Source organism: Rhizophagus irregularis, chromosome 8 (assembly GCF_026210795.1).
Source record: "Rhizophagus irregularis chromosome 8, complete sequence".
NCBI lineage: Eukaryota > Fungi > Glomeromycota > Glomeromycetes > Glomerales > Glomeraceae > Rhizophagus > Rhizophagus irregularis.
Genome location: NC_089436.1, coordinates 203,707 through 225,543, shown reverse-complemented (window position 1 = coordinate 225,543; position 21,837 = coordinate 203,707). Strand labels below are relative to the sequence as shown.

Genomic DNA, 21,837 nt, shown 5'->3' with positions numbered 1-21,837 from the left:
TAGGTTTTTTATATAAAAAATAAAAAATAACTAAGAGGCGCTTATCTTATTAAAAGGAGTCAATCATATCACAGGCCTCATCAATATCCAACTCGTCTACAAATCCATTAGCAGCCTCCCACTGGCGTTCCATCTTGGTCTTTGGACGCTCCTCTGGGATTTCTCGTGCCTTACCCGTATTCATCTTCATAGTTTCATAACCGGAGGTAATAGGAATAATCTCGGCATCACGATCCTTCTTGTATACTCTTATTAGATCTGCGAGTTCTTTACGGCTAGGTGTTTTAGGTAAGTTCCCATTATATTCGATCCAGTCCTTGAAGTGGTCTACTACCTCCTAAAGTAGTACTGGTACTTGTCCTCAATACGTGTTGTGGGACATTCCTCTACTTCAAACGTGAGTATTTCCCAGTCATACTCGTCTGATGCGTCTTGGTACTTAGCCCATAAATCCTTACCTATATTGTAGAGATCATTGAAGACCTGGTCCTTTGAATTCTTGACCCATGGCTTACGATCCCATTGGCACCTTTCATGTCAAGCCCAGTGTGCTCGAGTACCTTCTTTTGGTTCAGGGTCCTGGTCAACTTCTAGTTCTGTGTCGGGTTCTGGGATAGGTTGCTCTTTGAGAGTCAGTTCTACTACAGGTTCTGTAGAAGATTTGGAATCTGCGAGGGATTTGGATTTTGCAAAAGATTCTGCAGGAGACTCAGGTTGTTGCTCAAGAACTGGGTTAGCGGTTATAGAATCTAAGTCAGATAGCAAGTCATCTAAGACATCGTAGTCATCAACAGCTTTAAGTGCAGGTTCTTCAGCAGGCGACTCATCTTCTTGATCAGGTTCTTCATCAGATAGATAACAGTCTGAGAAACTGTCTATAATTTCATCAGTGCCTGACTCTATGGGAGCTGAAGGTTCCTCAGGAATAAGGTCCTCTTTGATAACAGGTGCAGGTTTTACCTTCAAGCAATTGGGCTTGGGTGGTACTGGTGGTGGAGTCTTTTTGGAAACTGGTTGCTCTTCAGTAGGTTTTTCTTCAACAGGAGCAGGTTTTTTCTCAGCAGGTTTCTCTTGTACGTCTTGTGGATTATTAGCAGGAATGCTATATATATTTGCCAAGAACTTCTCTAAGGCTTTGGGATCAGATGTGGATTTCTCAGGAATATCTATATCAATTCCTTCTATATCAATTTCATCTGTTTCATGTATCCAGTTTTTGCCAAGAAACTTCTTATATAGATCCTCCCTAGATATACTGTAAACTTGTGGTGTTGTTTTACCTATACGCATTTTTTTACTTTTTATACTTAGCTCATTTGATAGGATTCTAGATGCATTGATCTTTGATAGGGGTGAAATGCAATGAGTTTCACAGTATGAAGTATATACCCTATAAAATTCTTGAACAGGTAGGTCGGTTATATGATTTTTTACTATGAGGTAAGTGTCCTTTATGAATTGAAATAGCGGTGGGAGAGTTGATATGATGTGATCCTGCTTAGATGTTGTCATAGGTGGTGGATTCCCATTGAAGTCCGGGTAAGCGTCTGCAATGACTCTCAAGTAAGCATAGAATGCCTCACTGGCACCTGGATATTTCATAGCATCACCGAGTTTCTTAAAGTAGTTGAGGTCTCCCTTGCGGGATGGTGACACATCCAAGAATACTGTGCGCCTATCATCATTTTCCACTCTGAGAGCATTTTCATTGGTGAGTACAATAGTAGATATAAAGTTTTTGTAATGTGTTGGCGTCTTATATTTTTCATGGATTTCCATTATGTCGCCTGTTACCTTATCCTTCAATGATCAATACAGATTATTCTACTGGCTTTTTTCTGTAGGCATTTCCTCGAGAAGGAGAAGAACCTTACCCTGTAATTGCCCATTGAAACTTCCAAGAATCGTTTGAGGATCGCTGGTTTTATAAACAAGTTGAGTACCTAAGACACTACGTTGAATGAAATCTGTTATAATACTTTTACCCCAACCCTGTCCAGATTTCAGGTAGAGAATCGAATACATTTTCCTTCCAGCTGCCACACCGGCCAACCACTTTATGATATACTCAGTAAGATTCCAATCGCCTGAACACCAGATATCCTGAATGTGAGAGAAGATAAATTTAACCGCGAGGTGGATTGTAGATTCAAAAGTGGATATCGGACGCAGGATATGGAGGAATTCTGGAAAGATATTGAGATAAAGTTGGCCACCTAGTTTAAAGATACGGGATTTTTGAGGGTCACAGGTAGCTACACATACAGTACTATATTCAATCATAAACCATTTGTTGATATTAAATTCAACCTTTTGTGAAGGACCCTGTTCAGATTGTGTGTAAAAGACTTTGGTAATTGGACGGATAAGTTTATTAATATTTTTATCAGGGATGTGCTCGAGGTTTTTGATTTCTGATCGCCACATGAAGACTCCATGCGGGTTGGAGCAGGGGATAAAGTAACTGCAAAGATAACCTTTAGCTTGATTGAGATCCTTCATATTCTTTGCAGCATTAATGAGCCGTTTAAGCTCATCAATACTAAAAGCCTTCTTCTGTTCACCAAACTTGGGGATAACTTGAGCTTGAGTGCTAGTTTGGGCAGTCATTTTTTGTTCTATCAAATCGAGTACTAATTTATAGTTACCTAATCTTCAATTGCCGAATATTTTTTCCAAAGATCTGCACTCCTACCAGGTTACCCTCCTGTAGTCCTATGGTCCTGCGATTCTGCGGTCCTCTGGTTATATCTGGTTATCTTCTAGGGGTAAAAAAAAAACTATAAACCACAAACCTTTACGACTGCTCTAAATCTTCCCTTCCCCTTTTTCAAACTACATATATCTGAAATCCAAACCGCTCAAGAGCTCCTTTTACTATAGTTAGCTCTTTTCTAGTGTCCGTTAACTCTTTACAAGCCTTTTGATATGCCTTCCATTCAAGTTCACCTAGGTCACGATTTCTATTATCCTTCTCCTCCGATCGACCAAGAGCATCATTTGCTTTTTCCTTCTTTTCTACTGCCCTGTCGTATGCCTCTTCAGCTTTTTTATGCCGCTTCTAGAGTACTCGTTCAGCTTTGGCTTTCCAGATTGGGCTGACTTCTAAAAGATGTGGCCCAAAATTGCTACTTGGAATGTGTTCCAGGATATGGCCTACAAGTTCGGGGATTACTGATACTGCGTGCGGGGTATACATGTTATCTGTCCTTATAGGTTACTTATGGTATACCCATTGTTCAATTACTTATTTTTTCTGACGGGGGCAGGACGGGGTTGGTCTTACTGGCTTTATAGACCTTCTAGGGGCTTACCTGCTAACTTACCTGGTTTGCTATCTCATTAGCTTATACAGATGATCGGACGGAATCCTGTACGTGTGGAAGATGTTCTGGATGTGAAGGATCTGGGGGTAAAATCAAAACTTTTTTCTGGGGGAATCCCTCTCCCGATATTTTTAAAATATCCTCCACATCCTCCACACTCTTCTGATTCCCTCTTATTTTCCTCTCTTTTCCCTTATTTTATCCTTTTTTGTTATATATTTTTGTGGAGGATCTATGTGGAGGATTGTGGAGGATATATGGGGGATTCCTGAGCCCCGTAGGGGCCATATAGGTACTGTGACGGGTCGTAGACCTGGAGGTGGGAGGTGCTTGCACCTCCCACATCCAGCCCGATGACGGTATTGTTGATAAAGTATGGCAAATATATATAAAATGGAGAACGGTAGAGGATCCTTAGCGTAAACTATCAGGTCAGTACAAAACACTAAATCGAAATGAGATGAAGGTAATTTACAAATATAAAAGGAATATTTATAAATGAAAATTTTTACTAATTTATTTTCACTTTAGATATTGCAAGACTTAGTCAAAGAAAAAGTGGATTGGTATTTGGATGAATTAGTGGGAGAACTCGAATTATGGACAGGAAAATTAGTTTCTATTTCAACTCTATGGCATTCTTTAGTTTATTGTGGAATTAGTAGGAAAAAGGTAAAATTTTTTTTGAAATTATTATAAATAATATTGGCTTATTAGATTTACTAAATATTTTTTTATTAGTTACATCGAGCAGCTCATGAGCAAAATGAACTCCTCAGAAATACATTTATTGCAAAAGTTGGACATGATTATAGACCTGAGCAACTTATTTTTATGGATGAAGCTTCAAAAGATGAACGTAGTTTGTCTCGTGAGTATGGGTATTCTTTTAAAAATACCTTGGCAATAAAGAAAAACGTGTTTGTACGTGATGTATGATATATAATATTACCTACCTTATCATTACAAGGATTTATTGCAGTAGATATAATGGAAGGCAGCTGTACAAAAGAAAGATTTAGAGAATTTGTTATTTCAACTGTGATATATTAAAATTAGCCATTTTATATGATTTTGTTATATTTATTTCTTTTATTTACTTTTTTTTCTTTTACATTATTAGGTACCTCAGATGAATTCATATCCTAATAATCATAGTGTACTTGTACTTGATAATGCACGAATTCATCATAATGATATTTTTATAGATTATATAGAAGCTTTTGGTGGGCGTGTTGAATTTTTACCTCCTTATTCTCCAGACTTTAATCCTATAGAGACTAGTTTTTCTGTTATAAAATCATTTCTAAAAAGATATAGAGATTTTGTTAACTCATGTAATGATCCCAAATATCCTCTTCTTATAGCATGTAGTCAAATTACCCTACAAATGGCTGTAAAGTTTTTTGAAAGTTCAATTTATATGTAAATAAAAATATAAAAATAAAATAAACTTTATTAGAGCAATATATTTTATTATTATTATTAAAATTGGATACAAATTATACAAAAAAATATATGTTTACAAAAAATATAGAAGAAATAACAAAATTTGATCAAATTATTTTTTGTAACATTGCGCAGCAGCTCTAAATACTTTACGCCATCCAATTTTGTTTATACCTAATTGTTCAAATTCGTTATCTGTAAGATCAAAAATTTGATCTACTGTAATGCATTCATTTACTACTCTTAAAGATATTTTTGAATTGCATAAATTCTTCAGCATTACCTAATGATTCAAAAAAATCATCAAGAGATGGAATTGGCTGTGTTGGAGATAATAATGCCTGTAATGGTAGAGTTGGATTATTATTTGAATTTTGTGTAAATAGAATAAACATATAGGCCGATCTGACTCATTTCATTAATTAATGATCAGGTGATATAATTGAGAAATATATATGAAATTTGTGATGATCTGCAAATAAAATAAACTTAAATAAGCTTTCTACAAAAAAACAATATGGTGGGAAATCGTCAGGGAATTGTTTTCCTATTGGATGTTGCAAATATGTGACATGTTAAAGTTAGTATAATGTGCTCTATTTTTATAACATTATTTGCACATTATTATGTTTATTAAGGCATTTTAAACAGCATTTACGCTGTAAAACTTTTTTTAAATATATTAATAGGTTTATTTTTATTTTTTAGGCATTATTGTTTAATAATTATTATAATTATTTGTATATTATATGTATTTATATAATAAAAGCATATTTTTAAGGGTTATTGTTTATTTTTGACAGTATTTTATAATGGTTTTATTATATAAAAGAAGCGTTCGAAATATTTTTTTGATTTTTTTTTCGCTTTGTTACACTAAATTCGATTGGTTCGATATTGTCACACTTATTTTCATGTGACATTTGGTTGGTGAGTCAGATTAGCCCATATGAGAAAAATGGTAGCATTGTATTAGAATTTGATGGATTGAAAGAAATTGGAATAGTTGAAGTTGTAGGTGTTTGGGAATTTTCCTTAACACAACGAGATTGTGAAAATATTGGTAAATTTGGCATTTGAGTATCATCAGTACTACCACGAATCTAAAAATAAAATAAGAGAATTATTAATATTATAATACTACATACACATGTATGATGCATTATTATCTAATAAAAAATAAATAAAATAATTACAATTTCTTTGGCCCAACATTGTAGATGCATTGCAGTAAGTTTTAAATGTCTTCCATTATCAACAAAGCATGCATCATGATTTTTACACTTGTATTTTTCTCTCAATTCACGAATAATATTTCCTTCTTGCTGTAATACCTCAAGAAATTTATCCAGTTTTGGAATTTTATTTTTTTTGCGTGATTTTTTATTTTCATTTTCTGATCCTTCGAAATCTGAATCTTTCTAAAAAATAAAACAAATATAAGACTATTTTATTTAGAACAATAATTATTGTCAATAAAAAAAATTAATTTTTACCTTTTGTTTCTGTTTTTCTTTTTTCTTCATAGATACAACTATTGTCCTATTTTTTTTTGCCTCTAATAATTTCTTATAATCCAAAAGAAACTTTTTGTAATCTTGTATATCAATCAATCCTACTCCAACTCCTGCAGTTTTTTCTGGTTTGAATGTAATTGAATAATCAGAATAAACAATCTCTTTACTATCAATTAGCTTGCCAATATAATAATGAACTTCTGCAAAAATATCATCTAATGATGATGCTTTTATTTCTATCCATTTAGATGGCAATATCGAACCAGAAGATGGCTTTATCACTAAATTGAATGCTATAACTTGTTCTGCTTCATCTATCTTGGTAGTATTATCATTGTCCAAATCATTATCATTTAAATTTACTTCTAAAGCTTGAGATTCACGTTGTTACCCCTAGTCACGTGTAGAGTTACAACTTACTGCGCCAGAAGATCATGTGGAAAATTAGGATCTACTGTGCCCAACTGTGCCAAGCCGACCTAGCCGCGGCCTACTTAGCCTATTATTTCTATTATATTTATTATATTAATTATATTTAATATAATCGATATAATTATTTTATTTATTATATTTAATTTATTTATTATATTTATTATATTAGTTATATTTATTATATTAGTTATATTTCTTATATTTATTATATTTATTATATTTATTATATCTTTATATGTAGTAACTTTTATATAAATAACGTTGGTATTTTCCTTCGTTATAGGTTTAGTTCAGATTAGTTATTATTCTTGTAATTATAAAGTTCTATAATAAAGTATAACCTTTTACACTATAAACGAACTCCTTATTTTAAGCGTGTCTTGTTTGATTGGATTTCAGTCATAGTTAAACGTATTTAATCTCCCTGACTGCAAATCATAGTTAATCTATTCAACGTACCGAACCGGTTAACAAGTGGTGATTCCTGCCAGGTAAAAGGCTATACTGTGAATTAACAATTGATTTCTTTTCTCAGACGAACTTGAGAATACTTGCAGACGTACTTGCAGACGTAATTTCTTTTCTCAGACGAACTTGAGATACTTGCAGACGCACTTGCAAACGAAATTTACTTTCTCAGACGTACTTGAGATATTAGCAGACGTACTTGCAACAATTTGAATTTTGAAATTGAATGCCCTTTTACAATTTATCTAAAGCAGAATTAAAGTCACATCAAAGAAAACATCGTAGAGGAAGAACAATCAACCAAAAAGAAGTTTACTGTATTCAGTGTTATCCAACAGATTCTATTCCAGCTGACAATATCCCTGACGGATTTGAGAAATTTTGGCTCTGGATTTCTATTCAGTACACAGCAAAACAATATACTGGAGCAACAGTAGCCGCTTTTAAAGTATTAAAAACTGAATTCTTTATAACTACACAACTCAATACACTTGTCGGTATAACTACTAAGATCCTACAAAGTATAAAGTTTCGACAAATAAATACTCCTTTATTAGAATTATCCTTTTATTTACATAAATTATTCGAATTAACAAACGGATTCAAGAGTTTACCAACTGATACTCAAGTAACCAACGCATACCGAATTTTTCATAATACGCCAGTAAATAATAACGCCAACATGAATGAAGGTCAGATGAAAGATCTTATGAAGTTAGTTTGGGGAGCTGACCCAATAGATAATGCTAATCCCAGAAATGTTGGAAACCTTTTGGAAAATACTTTGAATAACAATACAAATGCCATTACTACTGCATTACAAAATAATCTTAATGCCATTAATGCTCTTACAACTGCCAACCAAAATCGTACAACATCTAAAGTTGTTGATGTTCCCTTTTTCTATGGACGTGATGATGAGGATCCATATGAATGGTGTCGACTCTTTGAAGCTGCCTTTGCAGCTAATGGATGGCCAGATAATCGAAAAATTGCTTTAGCCGCTGGATTTCTTAAGGAAGCTGCCCGAGATTGGTATGAAGAGAATAGAGGAAATATCAACCAATGGCATGTAGATAACAATGCAAATAACTTTGATACCCAATTTTTAAACTACTTTGCAACTGCTGCTCGAAGGAATCAGTGGACCAGAGAACTGCAAAATATTAAACAAGGAGACAATGAATCAGTAGAAAATTACTCCCGACGTTTTAAGAAGCTGTTAAATAAAGCCACCCAAGGGGAAGCTTTAGCCGCAAGATACCAAATTAACTACTATATTAATGGTCTCAAGCCCTTCTTAGTTGGACAGGTAGTAATTGGGAATACTGATACTTTGGAAGCAACTATTACCCGAGCCAAGTTAGTAGAATTAGGTGTAAATACTACTCTTTTAACTACAACACCTGTAACTACTAGTACTATAGAACCTATTCCAACTACTACTACAACTGTTAAACCAACTCCACAAGTAGATGAAATGGAAGCATTAACAAAACAAATGCAACAACTCGCTCTTAATTATGCAAATCTTTCATCAGTTTTAATGGTTCAACAAAGCACCCCTCGAAATACTAGACCAAGACCTAATAATAATAACAATCAAAATCGTCAGAATGGTCAAGCCCCTACTCAGAATTCCTTTAATCCAAATATCACTTGTTTTAGGTGTGGAAATGTAGGTCATATTTCCAGAAACTGCCAAATGGGAAGAAATACAAATAATGGAAATGGAAATATTAATAATAATAATAATAATAATCGCCTTCGCCAAAGAGCACCAGTTACACCTATTAATTATGCAGATGATGAAGCAGAAATTTACTATGATGAAAATGAGGATGAATATGAGGAAGAATGGGAGGAAGAAGACGAATATGAAGCATATGTCACAACTCGTTCTAGATCTGTTCCATATGAGATATCCTCTCCTAGAGGAAAAAGAACAAGATTTTCAGAATCTCGAAAGGAAGACCAATTACGTACCCAACCTATTCCTCCAGTAACTCCTTCTACACCTATGGATATGGATGCTACAGCAGAACCTTCAACAAAAAGAAAAGTAAGAACCAAAATGGTCCCTGCACCTATTGAAAATGTCAATGAATTTGACATAGCTAAATATATTAGTGACCTACCTTGTGGTCTATCTATTGGTCAAGCTACAGCTCAACTTCCTGTTTACAGGAAAGGATTAATTCAAAGTATGAGAAGAAAGCGTGAAAAGATTGATAACAATAATTATATTGGAGAAAGTTACTATGGAGACTCCAACTCAGAAGAAGAAACTCCCACTACCGCTGCTAAATGTGAATTTCATATTAACCAACAACCAGTTATTGCAGTAATTGATAGTGGAGCTGCAGTTAGTATTATGACAACTGCCATGATGAAAACTTTGAAATTAACTATCGATGGACCTTCAGAATATGTAATTAAAACTGCCAATGGAACTAGAGTTAGATCATTGGGAGAAATCCAAAATTTACCCCTAAAAGTCAGAAATTTAATTATTAAAACCAATGTTCAAATTATAGAATCAAGCGATAGTGTTTTCATTCTAGGAAATAACTGGATGAGAAAGGTAAATGCTGCTCTTGACTGGGACAAGAAGACCCTAACTATCAGATACAATGGACGATCCACAACAGTCCCTGTGATTTTTACTCTCCCAAAACCTATTAAAATGAAGCAATCATTTGAGTATGATGACGAAGAGGAATATGAGCCTGAAGAGTTAGAAGAAGCTCAAATCTATATGTCTGATTTTTCTGGTTATTCAACAGAAGAATCCCTTGAATTTAACCCTTGGGAAAATGAAGTATCTCCTACCCACCAAAATAATGAAGATGAAGAATTGGAAGAATCAAATCCTGCCATTTATTTAGCTCAAGCAGAAGTATATAATGGAGAAAAAGTCAATCCAGACTTACATTTAGGACCATTAGATTACCACCAACAAAGCCAATTTCAACAACTCTTGAGTGACTATGCAGATATTTGTGCTAAAAGCCAAACGGAAATTGGAAAAACAAATGTAATTAAGCACAAAATTATTACAAAAGATGCTACTCCTATCTCTCAACCACCCTACAGATGTAATCCTAAATATAGAGAATTTTTACAAGGAGAAATCACAAGAATGGAAAGTCAAAGACTTATAAGAAAATCAGCTAGCCCTTGGGCTTCACCTGTGGTAATTGTTGATAAAAAAGGAGGAGAAAAACGTTTATGCATAGATTATCGTAAATTAAATGCTGTCACTAAAGCAGATGCTTATCCATTGCCTCGAATTGATGATATGCTTGAATCTTTTAGTAATGCAACATGGTTTACCACATTAGATTTAGCCAGTGGTTATTGGCAAGTAGCCATGGATCCAGCAGATGTGGAGAAAACTGCCTTCATTACTCCCTTTGGATTATATGAATTTCTAGTAATGCCCTTTGGGTTAGCTTATGCACCTGGAACTTTTCAACGATTAATGAATAGAATACTCCAGGAGTATCTAGGGAAATTTGTAGCAGTATATTTAGATGATGTAATTATCTATTCAAAAGGAACCTTGGAGCAACACTTGGACCATCTTAGACAAGTATTTGAAACTCTTAGACGAGCAAATTTGAAAATTAAACTTAAGAAATGTTATTTTTGCCTTGGAAATATTCATTTCCTAGGACATGTAGTAGGACGAGAAGGTATCCGACCTGATCCAGAAAAAATTGAGAAAATTAAAACTTTTCCAGTCCCAACAAACCTAACACAACTTCGCTCAGCATTAGGCTTATTCTCCTATTATCGAAAGTTCATCAAAGATTTCTCGAAAATAGCCAAACCAATGTTATTACTTTTAAAGAAGGAAACCCCTTTTCATTGGACTGAGAAACAGCAAACTGCATTTGATTATTTGAAGGAAAGATTAGTTAAATCTCCGATTTTAACATACCCTGACTTTGAACAACCCTTTATTATCCATACAGACGCATCTGGAACTGGACTTGGTGCTGTGTTATCACAAATAAGAGAGGATGGAAAAGAACATGTAGTCGCTTATGCCAGCAGATCTTTGAATAAGGCTGAGTGTAATTACCCTATAACTGACCAGGAATGTCTTGCAATAGTGTGGGCTATCAAACATTTCCAACACTACTTAGGATTAAAACCTTTCACAATTGTTACTGACCATTCTGCTCTAAAATGGTTAAAGACATCCAAAATCCCAAAAGGTCGCCGTGCGAGATGGGTCATGGACCTTCAACAGTATGACTTTAATATTAAGCATCGAGCGGGAAAAGCAAACGCAAATGCAGATGCATTATCTAGAATGTTTGAAGAAGATAGCCAAACTCTTAGTTGTTTCATGATTTCTATTGAAAAAGAAGAACAAACTAATGTAAATGAAAGTTCTACTCCAGTACATGAAGAGTACGATGCAGATTCAGAAGATGATTATACTGATAGACCTGCCCAAAGAGCTATTGATTTGTTAAATCGTTGTGATAATCTAATATATGATATGCAAAGCTACATTGAAGAACGATCTGAAAATAACTCTCCTATTAATATCGTTTTAGGAATTCGATATGATTTTGACAACTCCAATGGACCTCATCCAGAAGATTGTATTTGTAAAGTTTGTCAACCTCCTCTAGCCCGTTCACCATCACCATATAGTTGCTGCAATGAGATTATTTGTCAGTGTAATGAAGATAACTATTCAATTAATACAGAAGAATATAATAATTCGTGGGAAAGACAAATTAATGGAGAAGTATTCTCTGATTATTCAGAAGAAAATCAGCTCAATATTGAAGAACACATCGCCTGGACCATGTGTGGTATGGACCGTCAAGCGATAGAGAATATGTATTTGGAAAATATTAAAATTAAACAAGTAATCGCCGGTCAACCAATCAATCATGGTGGAAGTCGTTGTACCATGGAATGTGATACAGAAAATCATCACGTGCATACATATTGTACGATGTGCAAGAAGAATTTATTTTATGGAACTACTATACATAATTGTATCATTGGATTCACTTTAGGAAAAATTAGGCCAGATATGAATCCCAAATTTCTTATTAATAATCAATGGTGGAAAGAACCTCAAGCAGTACAACTTGAAAATAATATCAATTATCTTAAATATATCGAACGATTAATAAATGATTTACCAGTTCACAAAGTATCTTTGGAACCTTTCATTGCCAATTTGGACTAAAAGTCCACCTCTTTTACATATTATAATTAACAAAGTATCAAAGGGTGAAAGCGAAAGTGTCCGCATCGTGACGAGACAGCCTAAATTTTCAAAAATGGATATCGAACATTACAATAACATATATAATTATTTAAAATATAATCAATTATCTTCTACATTAAATAACCAACAACAACAACAAATTCAAAAACAATCAGTATATTTTATTATCAAAAATAATTTCATTTATAAAAAGGATAAAAAGAAACAAAATAATCTATTACGAGTGATTAGAAGACATGAATTGGAACCAGTTCTTTTTATGTTCCACAACGATCCTACTGCTGCGCATTTTTCAGTTGACACAATGTTTGACAAAATTCAATCAAGATATTATTGGCCACAAATGTATAATGACATCAGATCTTATGTCATGTCATGTGACTCTTGCCAACGAAGAGGAAAACAAAAGACGAAGTTACCTTTACATCCTATTCCAGTAGAAAGTCCTTTTCATCAAATAGGAATAGATTTTGTAGGACCTTTGCCTATAACTACAAATGGAAACAAATATATAATTACAGCAATGGATTATTTAACAAAATGGCCAGAAGCACGACCTGTTAAAGAAGCTACTGCAGAACAAGCTGCACTTTTTATTTATGAGGAAATAATTTGTCGACATGGATGTCCAGCAAAAATATTATCAGATCAAGGAACTCATTTTAGAAATCAAATAATTGAAAAACTAATGGAAAAATTTCAGATAAAACATTTATTTTCAACGCCATACCACCCTCAAACAAATGGACTTGTAGAAAGATTTAATCGTACTTTATCAGAATCTTTAGCAAAATTATCAACAGATCATATTGATAATTGGGATAATTATATTGCACCAATTTTATTTGCTTATCGTACTACAAAACATTCGACTACAAAAATCGCACCTTTCTTTTTATTATATGGACGAGATGCTAAACTACCAACTGATTCATTAGAAAATAATGGAAATCTAACTTTAATAAATCACATAGAAAATTTAGTTGACCAACTACCTCAAGAAATCGAAATAGCTAAGACAAATATTGAAATATCTCAACAAAAACAAAAAGAACGACATAATAGAAAATTACGTCATCAAATAAAATTTTCTATTGGAGATAAAGTCTTATATTATGACGTAGCAAAAGAAAAGCAATGGACTGGAAAACTAAATCCAAAATGGAAAGGACCATACTATATTCATCAAGTTGGAGAAAAAGGAGCGTACAAATTACGAACTATAGATGGAAAAGTCTTACGAACTCCTGTAAATGGAAGTTTATTAAAATTGTATCATGATCGACAAAATTGGGAACCAATAATTGTAGTATAATTAGTCACGATTAAGATCTACAACTCGTGGCAAATAGTTAATTTTATTTACAAGTGTTACAGACGATCAAAATGAATTTGCGATTCAATGCCCCAGAAAAATTTATTAAAAAGATGAAAAATTTTAGAAATTTTATTGTGAAAAACTTAATGAAAAATTTATTACAAAAATTGTTAGAAAATTATAGGGAAAATCAGAAAGAAGAAATTTTTTTTTATTTAATCAACTTCTTCATAACTAGGATTAGAAGTAGAACCGTTTGACAAAATTATATTACATTCCTCAAAAAGCATTTGCTTTGCTTCTTCAAATGCTGCTTCAGCACGACCTCTACTACTCTGCAAGCCTATATTATGAGAAATTAATTGACAAACGCCTTCTTCCAGACCTTCTATTGTTCGCTGCTGGTCGATAATTAATTTTTGGGCCTCCCATAATTTTCGCTGCTCCCCAGCCCAGATTTTATTTTGGAATTCTGTCTCGAGATTTTTATGGGTCCCCATTTCCAGCAAATTTTCAAATTTCTCTTGAAGATCTTCTTTTTCTTCCTTAGCTTTCGTAAGGTCCTCTATTAGAAATAAAAATGGAGATTTATGGTCACTCCAAGTTAGTTAAAAACTAAGTGAATAAGGTCGATAGTACAAAAAAGTTCTACAGGTAGAGGCCTTTCAAGACTTAAATATCCTAGAAGTATAAGTACCCCGTCTACAAGCTGCGCAAAATCAACCTTTTAAGAACCGGATATAAGGTCGAAACCCTGTCTACAGGCAATCATACCGTTCAAGAGACATCTTAAGAACCTTGCGTACAATACCCACCTTCAAGTTGACGAACTTTCATCTTACGCGCTTCTTTAAGTCTTTGAAATCTTGCTCGAGATTTCTGACGTGAGGTATTAGATCGACGACAGGTCATGATAGATAGATTGGTAGATAGATAGATAGGTAGACAAAGAAAATTTTGAAAAAAATTTTGGGATAATATAAAGATTTTACAAGAAGATAAGAAAAAGAGAAAGGGAAAAATTTAGACCTTATATAAGAAATAGGCACAATGCGAAAACACGTTAAGATCAGGCACAACAAAAATATCACGAAAAATCATGACGCGAAAAATTATGAAAATGTGGACGCGTAAGACGCGCAAAAAAAAAAAAAAAAAATCACTTTTGAAAATATTTCTGGAAAGTTCTAGAGAAAAATGTGAAGATATTTTTAGAACAAGGAAAAATAATCTTAAAATAGAAAAACGCGGTTAAATAATTTAAGCGCTAAAAATAACTGATAGATGTGGTGAAACATGATGAGTAATACAAAAATCTCATCAGAAATAAACAAAAATCTAATCAGCAAAATGATCTACAGAAATTTAAAACATATATATAGATGCGGATAAGTTGACAAAAGAGTTTGAACCGCTTGAAGAAAAATGGATTTTTCAGAAATACTAGAAGATATTCAACAAACTACTTCAGAAGAAATTAATTTTCCACCACCGCCCTACATGGAAGAAGAAGATTTCCAAGTTAAATTTTCTGCAACTCTAAGAAGTGTAACGAAGTCAATACGACTAAAGGACACACAATTGGCGATGATTAACTCTTTCTATTTAGGACAACTCCTAGACCAACTACCAACTCCTAGCGAACGATTGAAATACAAGCATAAAATGTCATTACATTATGCAACAATTGTAGAAAAGACTTTTGATATTTTTGAGTTTTTTCCGGAACAAATCTTAAGGACGAAGAAACTAGACGTCCAGGTTATTAGGAAGGTTACCAGACCTCAGATAAGGAAACTTAGAAATAATTTATTGATTTTCGCAGGAGCTGCAAATTAAGAGGAGGAACCTGTTACCCCTAGTCACGTGTAGAGTTACAACTTACTGCGCCAGAAGATCATGTGGAAAATTAGGATCTACTGTGCCCAACTGTGCCAAGCCGACCTAGCCGCGGCCTACTTAGCCTATTATTTCTATTATATTTATTATATTAATTATATTTAATATAATCGATATAATTATTTTATTTATTATATTTAATTTATTTATTATATTTATTATATTAGTTATATTTATTATATTAGTTATATTTCTTATATTTATTATATTTATTATATTTATTATATCTTTATATGTAGTAACTTTTATATAAATAACGTTGGTATTTTCCTTCGTTATAGGTTTAGTTCAGATTAGTTATTATTCTTGTAATTATAAAGTTCTATAATAAAGTATAACCTTTTACACTATAAACGAACTCCTTATTTTAAGCGTGTCTTGTTTGATTGGATTTCAGTCATAGTTAAACGTACTTAATCTCCCTGACTGCAAATCATAGTTAATCTATTCAACGTACCGAACCGGTTAACAACGTAAAGCAGAAGACTTTGAATTAGTTTTGCATTTTTTTTTTCTTTGAAAAAAACTATTGCAAGTAAAACAAAAAGTGAAATTGAATTTTGTTGTGATATCTAAGGTATAATCAAAATGGGTAATATTTTCTTGAATAAATTTGAGTGGTTCAGAAGGTAAGTCAGGTGATGAAATCCGAGAGTACGTGACTTTGACTTTATCAGTTCTATTACTTTTGCTTGGCTTGATGGTTTTATCACACAAACATGCCTTTTTTCGAATACTAAGTTCAGTACCACAATAAAGACACCTTTTACACCCAAGACAAGTTCCGATAAGGTATTGCTTTTGAGTATTAGAAGTATTCATTATTGTTTGTTTAAAGAGATTGAAATAAACGCGTCTTTTTTATTAAAATTATTTGTGAAATTTTGATTGGTACATGGTCATATTCCTGGTAGTCTTAATTGGTAGTCAAATTTTTATACATGCAGATTGTACTACACTATTTTGAAAACCAAATTTTGCGAAAATTCAATTTTCAGTATATTTTAAGTATAAAATAAGAAAATTAAGTATATTTTAAAGAAAATTAAATATATTTTAAGTAAAATTTTTTTTATAGGGTCGTAATAAAAAAAACAAGAAAAAAATTTATAAAGATTTATACTTACGAATCTTTATCTTTGGGTTTTTATTCTTCAGAAGCCCATCCGAACTTAAAAAATAAAGAAAGAACGGTTATTAGTAACTGTTCGTAATAAAAAAAACAAAAAAAAAATTTTTAAAGATTTATACTTACGAATCTTTATTTTTGGGTTTTCGTTCTTCAGAAGCCTACAAATAAAGAAAAAACAGTTATTAGTAACCATTAATAATAATAAAAAAACAAAAAAAAAAATTTATAAAGATTTATACTTACGAATCTTTATTTTTGAGTTTTCGTTCTTCAGAAACCCACTAAACCTAAAAAATAAAGAAAAAAATGGTTATTAGTAATTGTTAATAATATTAAAAAAAAATAAAACTAAGATTCGTACTTACTTACGAATCTTAGTTTTTTCCCTTCCTCCTTTTCCATTTTTACCTTAAAGTCTGGTTTCGTGAACAAGCCGGTGTCCTCCTACACATCCTATAAAAAAAATAACGAAAAGAAATGTTAGTTCGTTTCTTAATTAAAATTAAAAAGATAAATTAAAAAAAAAATTAAAAAAAAAATATGTAAGTTTCGAAATGAAACTTACATTACTTCTAAGAAAAAGAGGCAGAAGAGGGTGTAAAAAGGGAGAACAAAAAGGAAAGGAAAGGACAAAAGGGAAAGGGAGGATGAACGAAATGGAAGGGAAAAGGGAAGTTTAAAAAAGATGATCCTTTTTTAAACTTTAAATATACGTAATGTATGACGTGCAATTATTCAACCAATATCTAATTGTAGATCATGATCAAATTTTTGATTTTAGTCGAATATAGGCCAAATTTTACTAAGGCCAAATATTCCTTTTTCAACTAGTGCAACTAGAGCTCTACACGGGTCGGGTTAGGTCAGTTAACCTGAACCGAAATTTTTTTCAGGTCAGGTCAGGTTGAGTAAATCGTTCTGACCTGACTTGACCCATTTGCCCAAAGTATTCGGGTTACCCAAAATTTTATTATTAAATATTGTAAAAAAACGTTTTGTAATGTTTTTTACTTTTTGTTTTTATATATAAAATGCCAAAACTATTTGTTTCAGCATTTTTCCTTTTGATTTTACATGTAAAAATGCCAAAACTGATAGTTTTGGCATTTTTTTTTTGATTTTACATGTAAAAATGCTGGAATCATTAGTTCTGGTATTTTTCTTTTGATTTTACATGTAAAATGCTGAAACAAATAGTTTCAGCATTTTTTTTTCGATTTTACATATAAAAGCGTCAGAATAATTTGTTCTAGCATTTTTCTTTTTAATTTTACATGTAAAAATGCTAAAACTAATAGTTTTGGCATTTTTTTTTGATTTTACATGTAAAAATGCCAGAATCATTAATTCCGGCATTTTTCTTTTGATTTTACATGTAAAAACGCCAAAACAGATAGTTTTAGTATTTTTTTTAATTTTACATGTAAAAACGCTGGAATCATTATAAGTTTCAGCATTATTTAATTTATTTGACCCAAATATATGTTGGGTTAACGGGTTGGGTTGGGTACTGACTAGCACTGATCCGACCTGTGTCAGGTCATGAATTTGATGACCTGACTTGAATATTTCAGGTCAACCCGTCAGGTCACCTGATCTGTCAGGTCAGGTTGCAGAGCTCTAAGTGCAACAAGGCTTGAAATACAACATGCCAGCCATGTAAGAGAACTCCAAACAATACTGATACAACTCACATTTGAGTTTGCATAAAGTTTATATTAAAATTTTGCGTATTATAGGGTATTTTCAAAATTTTATTATCCTACATACTTCTGCTTTTAACAACTAGTGATTTGATTTAATAAAATTTATATCATTAGATTCTTTTCTTGATGAGAGGATTCTAATGATAGTAAAATCAAATTCCTATCTTCAATATTGATAGAGTTATATCATAAAATGTATTTTTATTTCAGTACTTAAAGTTTATTTGTAAGTTATATTAGTATTATTTGGGTCCTCACATAAGCAACCATGTTTAATAAACCTTTTCTTCCTTAAGAAAGCGAGTAGGATGTAATCATCAAAAATAATCATTGATAGATTTCTTGTAATGAGCATTTTCATAGGTTTGTTTAAGTTCAACAAGTTTTGGATCATCATTACAAGCTATAAGGTACACGTTGAGTGTGGAGCATCAATTTGAGATGGCTGAATTTTTTGATGTGTAATTAAACCTTCTAAAAAAAATTGTTGGTATCGGTCTTTCCTCTGTGGTAAAGAAAATCTAGTTCTTGCTGAAAAATCAAAGTTGCCAGTGTCAGACATTAAAGTAACTACTGAGTCATGTTTTTTTCTTGTATAGGTGATACATCACTTGATGCAAATGTACCTAGACATTTTCATTGCACAGCAGGAGTGGGAACTTTCATATATTTGTATTTTTGTGCCATTACAATTTTAATAAAGTTTTGACCAGATATACTATAAATAAAAAAAAACAAAACAAAAATAGCATTTTATTCTAAGTAAACTTGTTCAAAAGGCAAAAATACATATGTTTTAAATTTTAGGGCCATATAAAATATATGATAAAAAAAATTTTTTTTATTGCCAAAATTTAATCAGCTATTTTAGGAAATGATTGGTAAAAATAGTCACGTGATCAAAGAATTTTTCTGTGCTGTTGAGTTTTAAGAGTATTCATCATGAGTATTTATTAATTAACTTATATTTATGCAATTTTTTGGTTAAATAATGATTTATGTACAGTACTATTTAAGTTACTAATTGTGAGTATTGTAATACCAACTTGATTGTTTTCTTTCTATAAGCTTCAGTATAATAATATAATTTTCAATCCTCGTACTAAAATGCAATAAAGGAATGTAGAAAGTTTTTTATATATAATAATTATTGATTTGTTTGTTCACATGAAATATTTTATAGATATTGTACGATGGTATTTATATTGATTAAGTGACGTTGTCTTTTCTTTGGATTTCTTTCAGGTTATTGCTTTTCGGGCTTCTTTTGGATTTTTTCTTTGGGTTTCTTTTTTGAGTTTCTTCTTGGGCTTCTTTGTAAAGGCTGGTTTATAAAGATAGAATCCGTGGAGCAAGAACAATTGAGGGAGGAATAAAGCATAAAAACATATCTGCTGGATCCTTTACATCGTAAAGAAATGGGAGTTTGGTGTATTGGTTTCGTCCAGAAGAAGCAGAGCTCGAATTTCTGATTTGCCTGCAATCATAAAAATTATTAATTAGCGAAACTAAACATGACTAATAAAATTTAATCATTTCACATATCTCGGCCCAATCTTTACCTGAAGAATTCGGAGATGATTGGGCGGAAGATGATGAATTAGTGGAGGAGAATTATGAAGCCTCATTTGTTAATCAAATCCATTTCTATTTGTGTTTTGGGTTAAGAAATATCTGGAGAGATGTACTTTACAGAAACTTCAAGATCGTAGCGATGGCTTAATGTGCAGTAACTGCAAATACGTAATTTCTTTACGATTACATAATGTGGTCACTATGTATTTAATACGCAGTTACTGCGCATTAAGCCATCGCTATGATTTTGAAGTTTCTGTAAAGTACATAATTGTTCTGCCAATTGATTCGAATTCAGTAGCAATTCGATTAAAATTATTTTGTTAGGCTTCTAGAACTAGTCACATTATTTATCATGGTAATGATCTTCTATGTTTCCATTGCATAGGTTACATCACGGTAGGGATGGTTAGGTCAGTCCTGGTCCGGTCCTGGTCCTGGGACCTATAAGTCCTATTGAACGGACCTGGTCCTGACTAAGTTATTTATAGATTTTATGAATTTAGTGATAACTAAATATAAAAAAGTGATTTGCGAGATTGGGATTCACTTTTTTATATTGATTTGATATAAAAAAAGTGAGTTGCGGTATTGCGATTCACTTTTTTTATATTGATTTTGTGAGTTGCGGTATCGCGATTCACCTTTTTATATGATTTTAATATAAAGATGTGAATCGCAATATCGCAACTCATTTTTTAATATGATTTTAATAATATAAAAATTGTATTGCAATATTGCAGTGCATTTTTTTATAATTTATTATTACTTAAAATCAAATTTACAGCAAACTATACATATATAATCTAATATAATTTTATATAGATCTCTTATAACCTACATATTTAATGTTTGATTTCTATCTAATATATATTGATACTTTATTAGCTAGGACTTTTTAGGACCTGTTCCGCTTCTGGTCCAAAATTTGGACTTAAAGATCTGCAGACCAGGTCCTAGGATCAGGTCTTTAGGTCCAGGACCTAGGACTTTACCATCCCTACATCACAGGGATTTATTGTTGCAGTAATTTCGGCTTTAATTTTGCCGATTTCTTCAACGATAGTGGTGTTGATTTTGGTATCATGATCGTTTTTCTCATTGACGATTTTTGCCCAAAAAGAACCACATAAAGATTAAACCTACACAAGTGGATATTTTCGGAGAACATTTTCGCAACGACAAAAAACAAAGCGGTTAAAGCCATAAAAGTCATATTTTCTCGACGTTAAATAGATGATGCGTCTATGCAAAGAAAATCCGATTAAAATATTAATTGTGGGAACGCACAGATATTCTATTATCAAGCGAAGATAGGTAAAATTGAGTTCGACTGGTTTATTTTTGCTAAATTGTTATTTGTTTATTAACTTTATTTTTTTTTTTATTTCTAGCTACAGAATGACATTTTATTATTATCAACTGAACTGATGGGCTTTATTATACTAGTGAATAAGAATATCTAATAAACCTTTCAAAAACTGCAATCAGGGAAAACCTTGATGTTCTTCGAAACAATGTGAAACGAATAATTGGAATAATTGTGAGGTTATTAAAAGACAGGATAACGGCATGCATGTAATGAATCAGAAAGTAAAAGGCGGTATCCCTATACCTGAAGAGCTTGCGTGTACAAGAAAAACAAAATAGATAATTTTTTCTGTTTAATTTATTTTTATTAGTACGCGACTATAACTATTTGCCTCATATATTTTATTCGTAACAATAAAGCGTATTTTTTTTCTGAAT

At 32.2% G+C, this 21,837-nt stretch overlaps 4 protein-coding genes across 4 annotated transcripts; 1 reads left to right on the top strand and 3 right to left on the bottom strand.

Annotated features, from left to right (window-relative positions):
• Window positions 1-49: 49 nt before the first annotated feature.
• On the bottom strand, window positions 50-2,610 carry OCT59_027963 (uncharacterized protein; the record flags this gene model as incomplete). The annotated part of the gene is made up of 4 exons (XM_066146985.1): window positions 50-275; window positions 335-458; window positions 561-1,800; window positions 1,870-2,610. 4 exons carry the CDS (start codon window positions 2,608-2,610, stop codon window positions 50-52), a joined length of 2,331 nt encoding a protein of 776 aa, XP_065993745.1.
• A 1,176-nt stretch (window positions 2,611-3,786) lies between these two features.
• OCT59_027962 (uncharacterized protein) lies at window positions 3,787-4,265 on the top strand (the record flags this gene model as incomplete). Its single annotated transcript, XM_025312174.1, has 3 exons — window positions 3,787-3,792; window positions 3,858-3,998; window positions 4,068-4,265. The coding sequence occupies 3 exons, from the start codon at window positions 3,787-3,789 to the stop codon at window positions 4,263-4,265; spliced, it is 345 nt and encodes a 114-aa protein (XP_025164518.1).
• Window positions 4,266-5,710: 1,445 nt separating this feature from the next.
• OCT59_027961 (uncharacterized protein) lies at window positions 5,711-6,728 on the bottom strand (the record flags this gene model as incomplete). Its single annotated transcript, XM_066146984.1, has 4 exons — window positions 5,711-5,878; window positions 5,972-6,196; window positions 6,272-6,657; window positions 6,713-6,728. 4 exons carry the CDS (start codon window positions 6,726-6,728, stop codon window positions 5,711-5,713), a joined length of 795 nt encoding a protein of 264 aa, XP_065993744.1.
• Window positions 6,729-16,140: 9,412 nt separating this feature from the next.
• OCT59_027960 (uncharacterized protein) lies at window positions 16,141-16,497 on the bottom strand (the record flags this gene model as incomplete). Its single annotated transcript, XM_066146983.1, has 1 exon — window positions 16,141-16,497. One exon carries the CDS (start codon window positions 16,495-16,497, stop codon window positions 16,141-16,143), a length of 357 nt encoding a protein of 118 aa, XP_065993743.1.
• Between the last annotated feature and the right edge of the window lie 5,340 nt (window positions 16,498-21,837).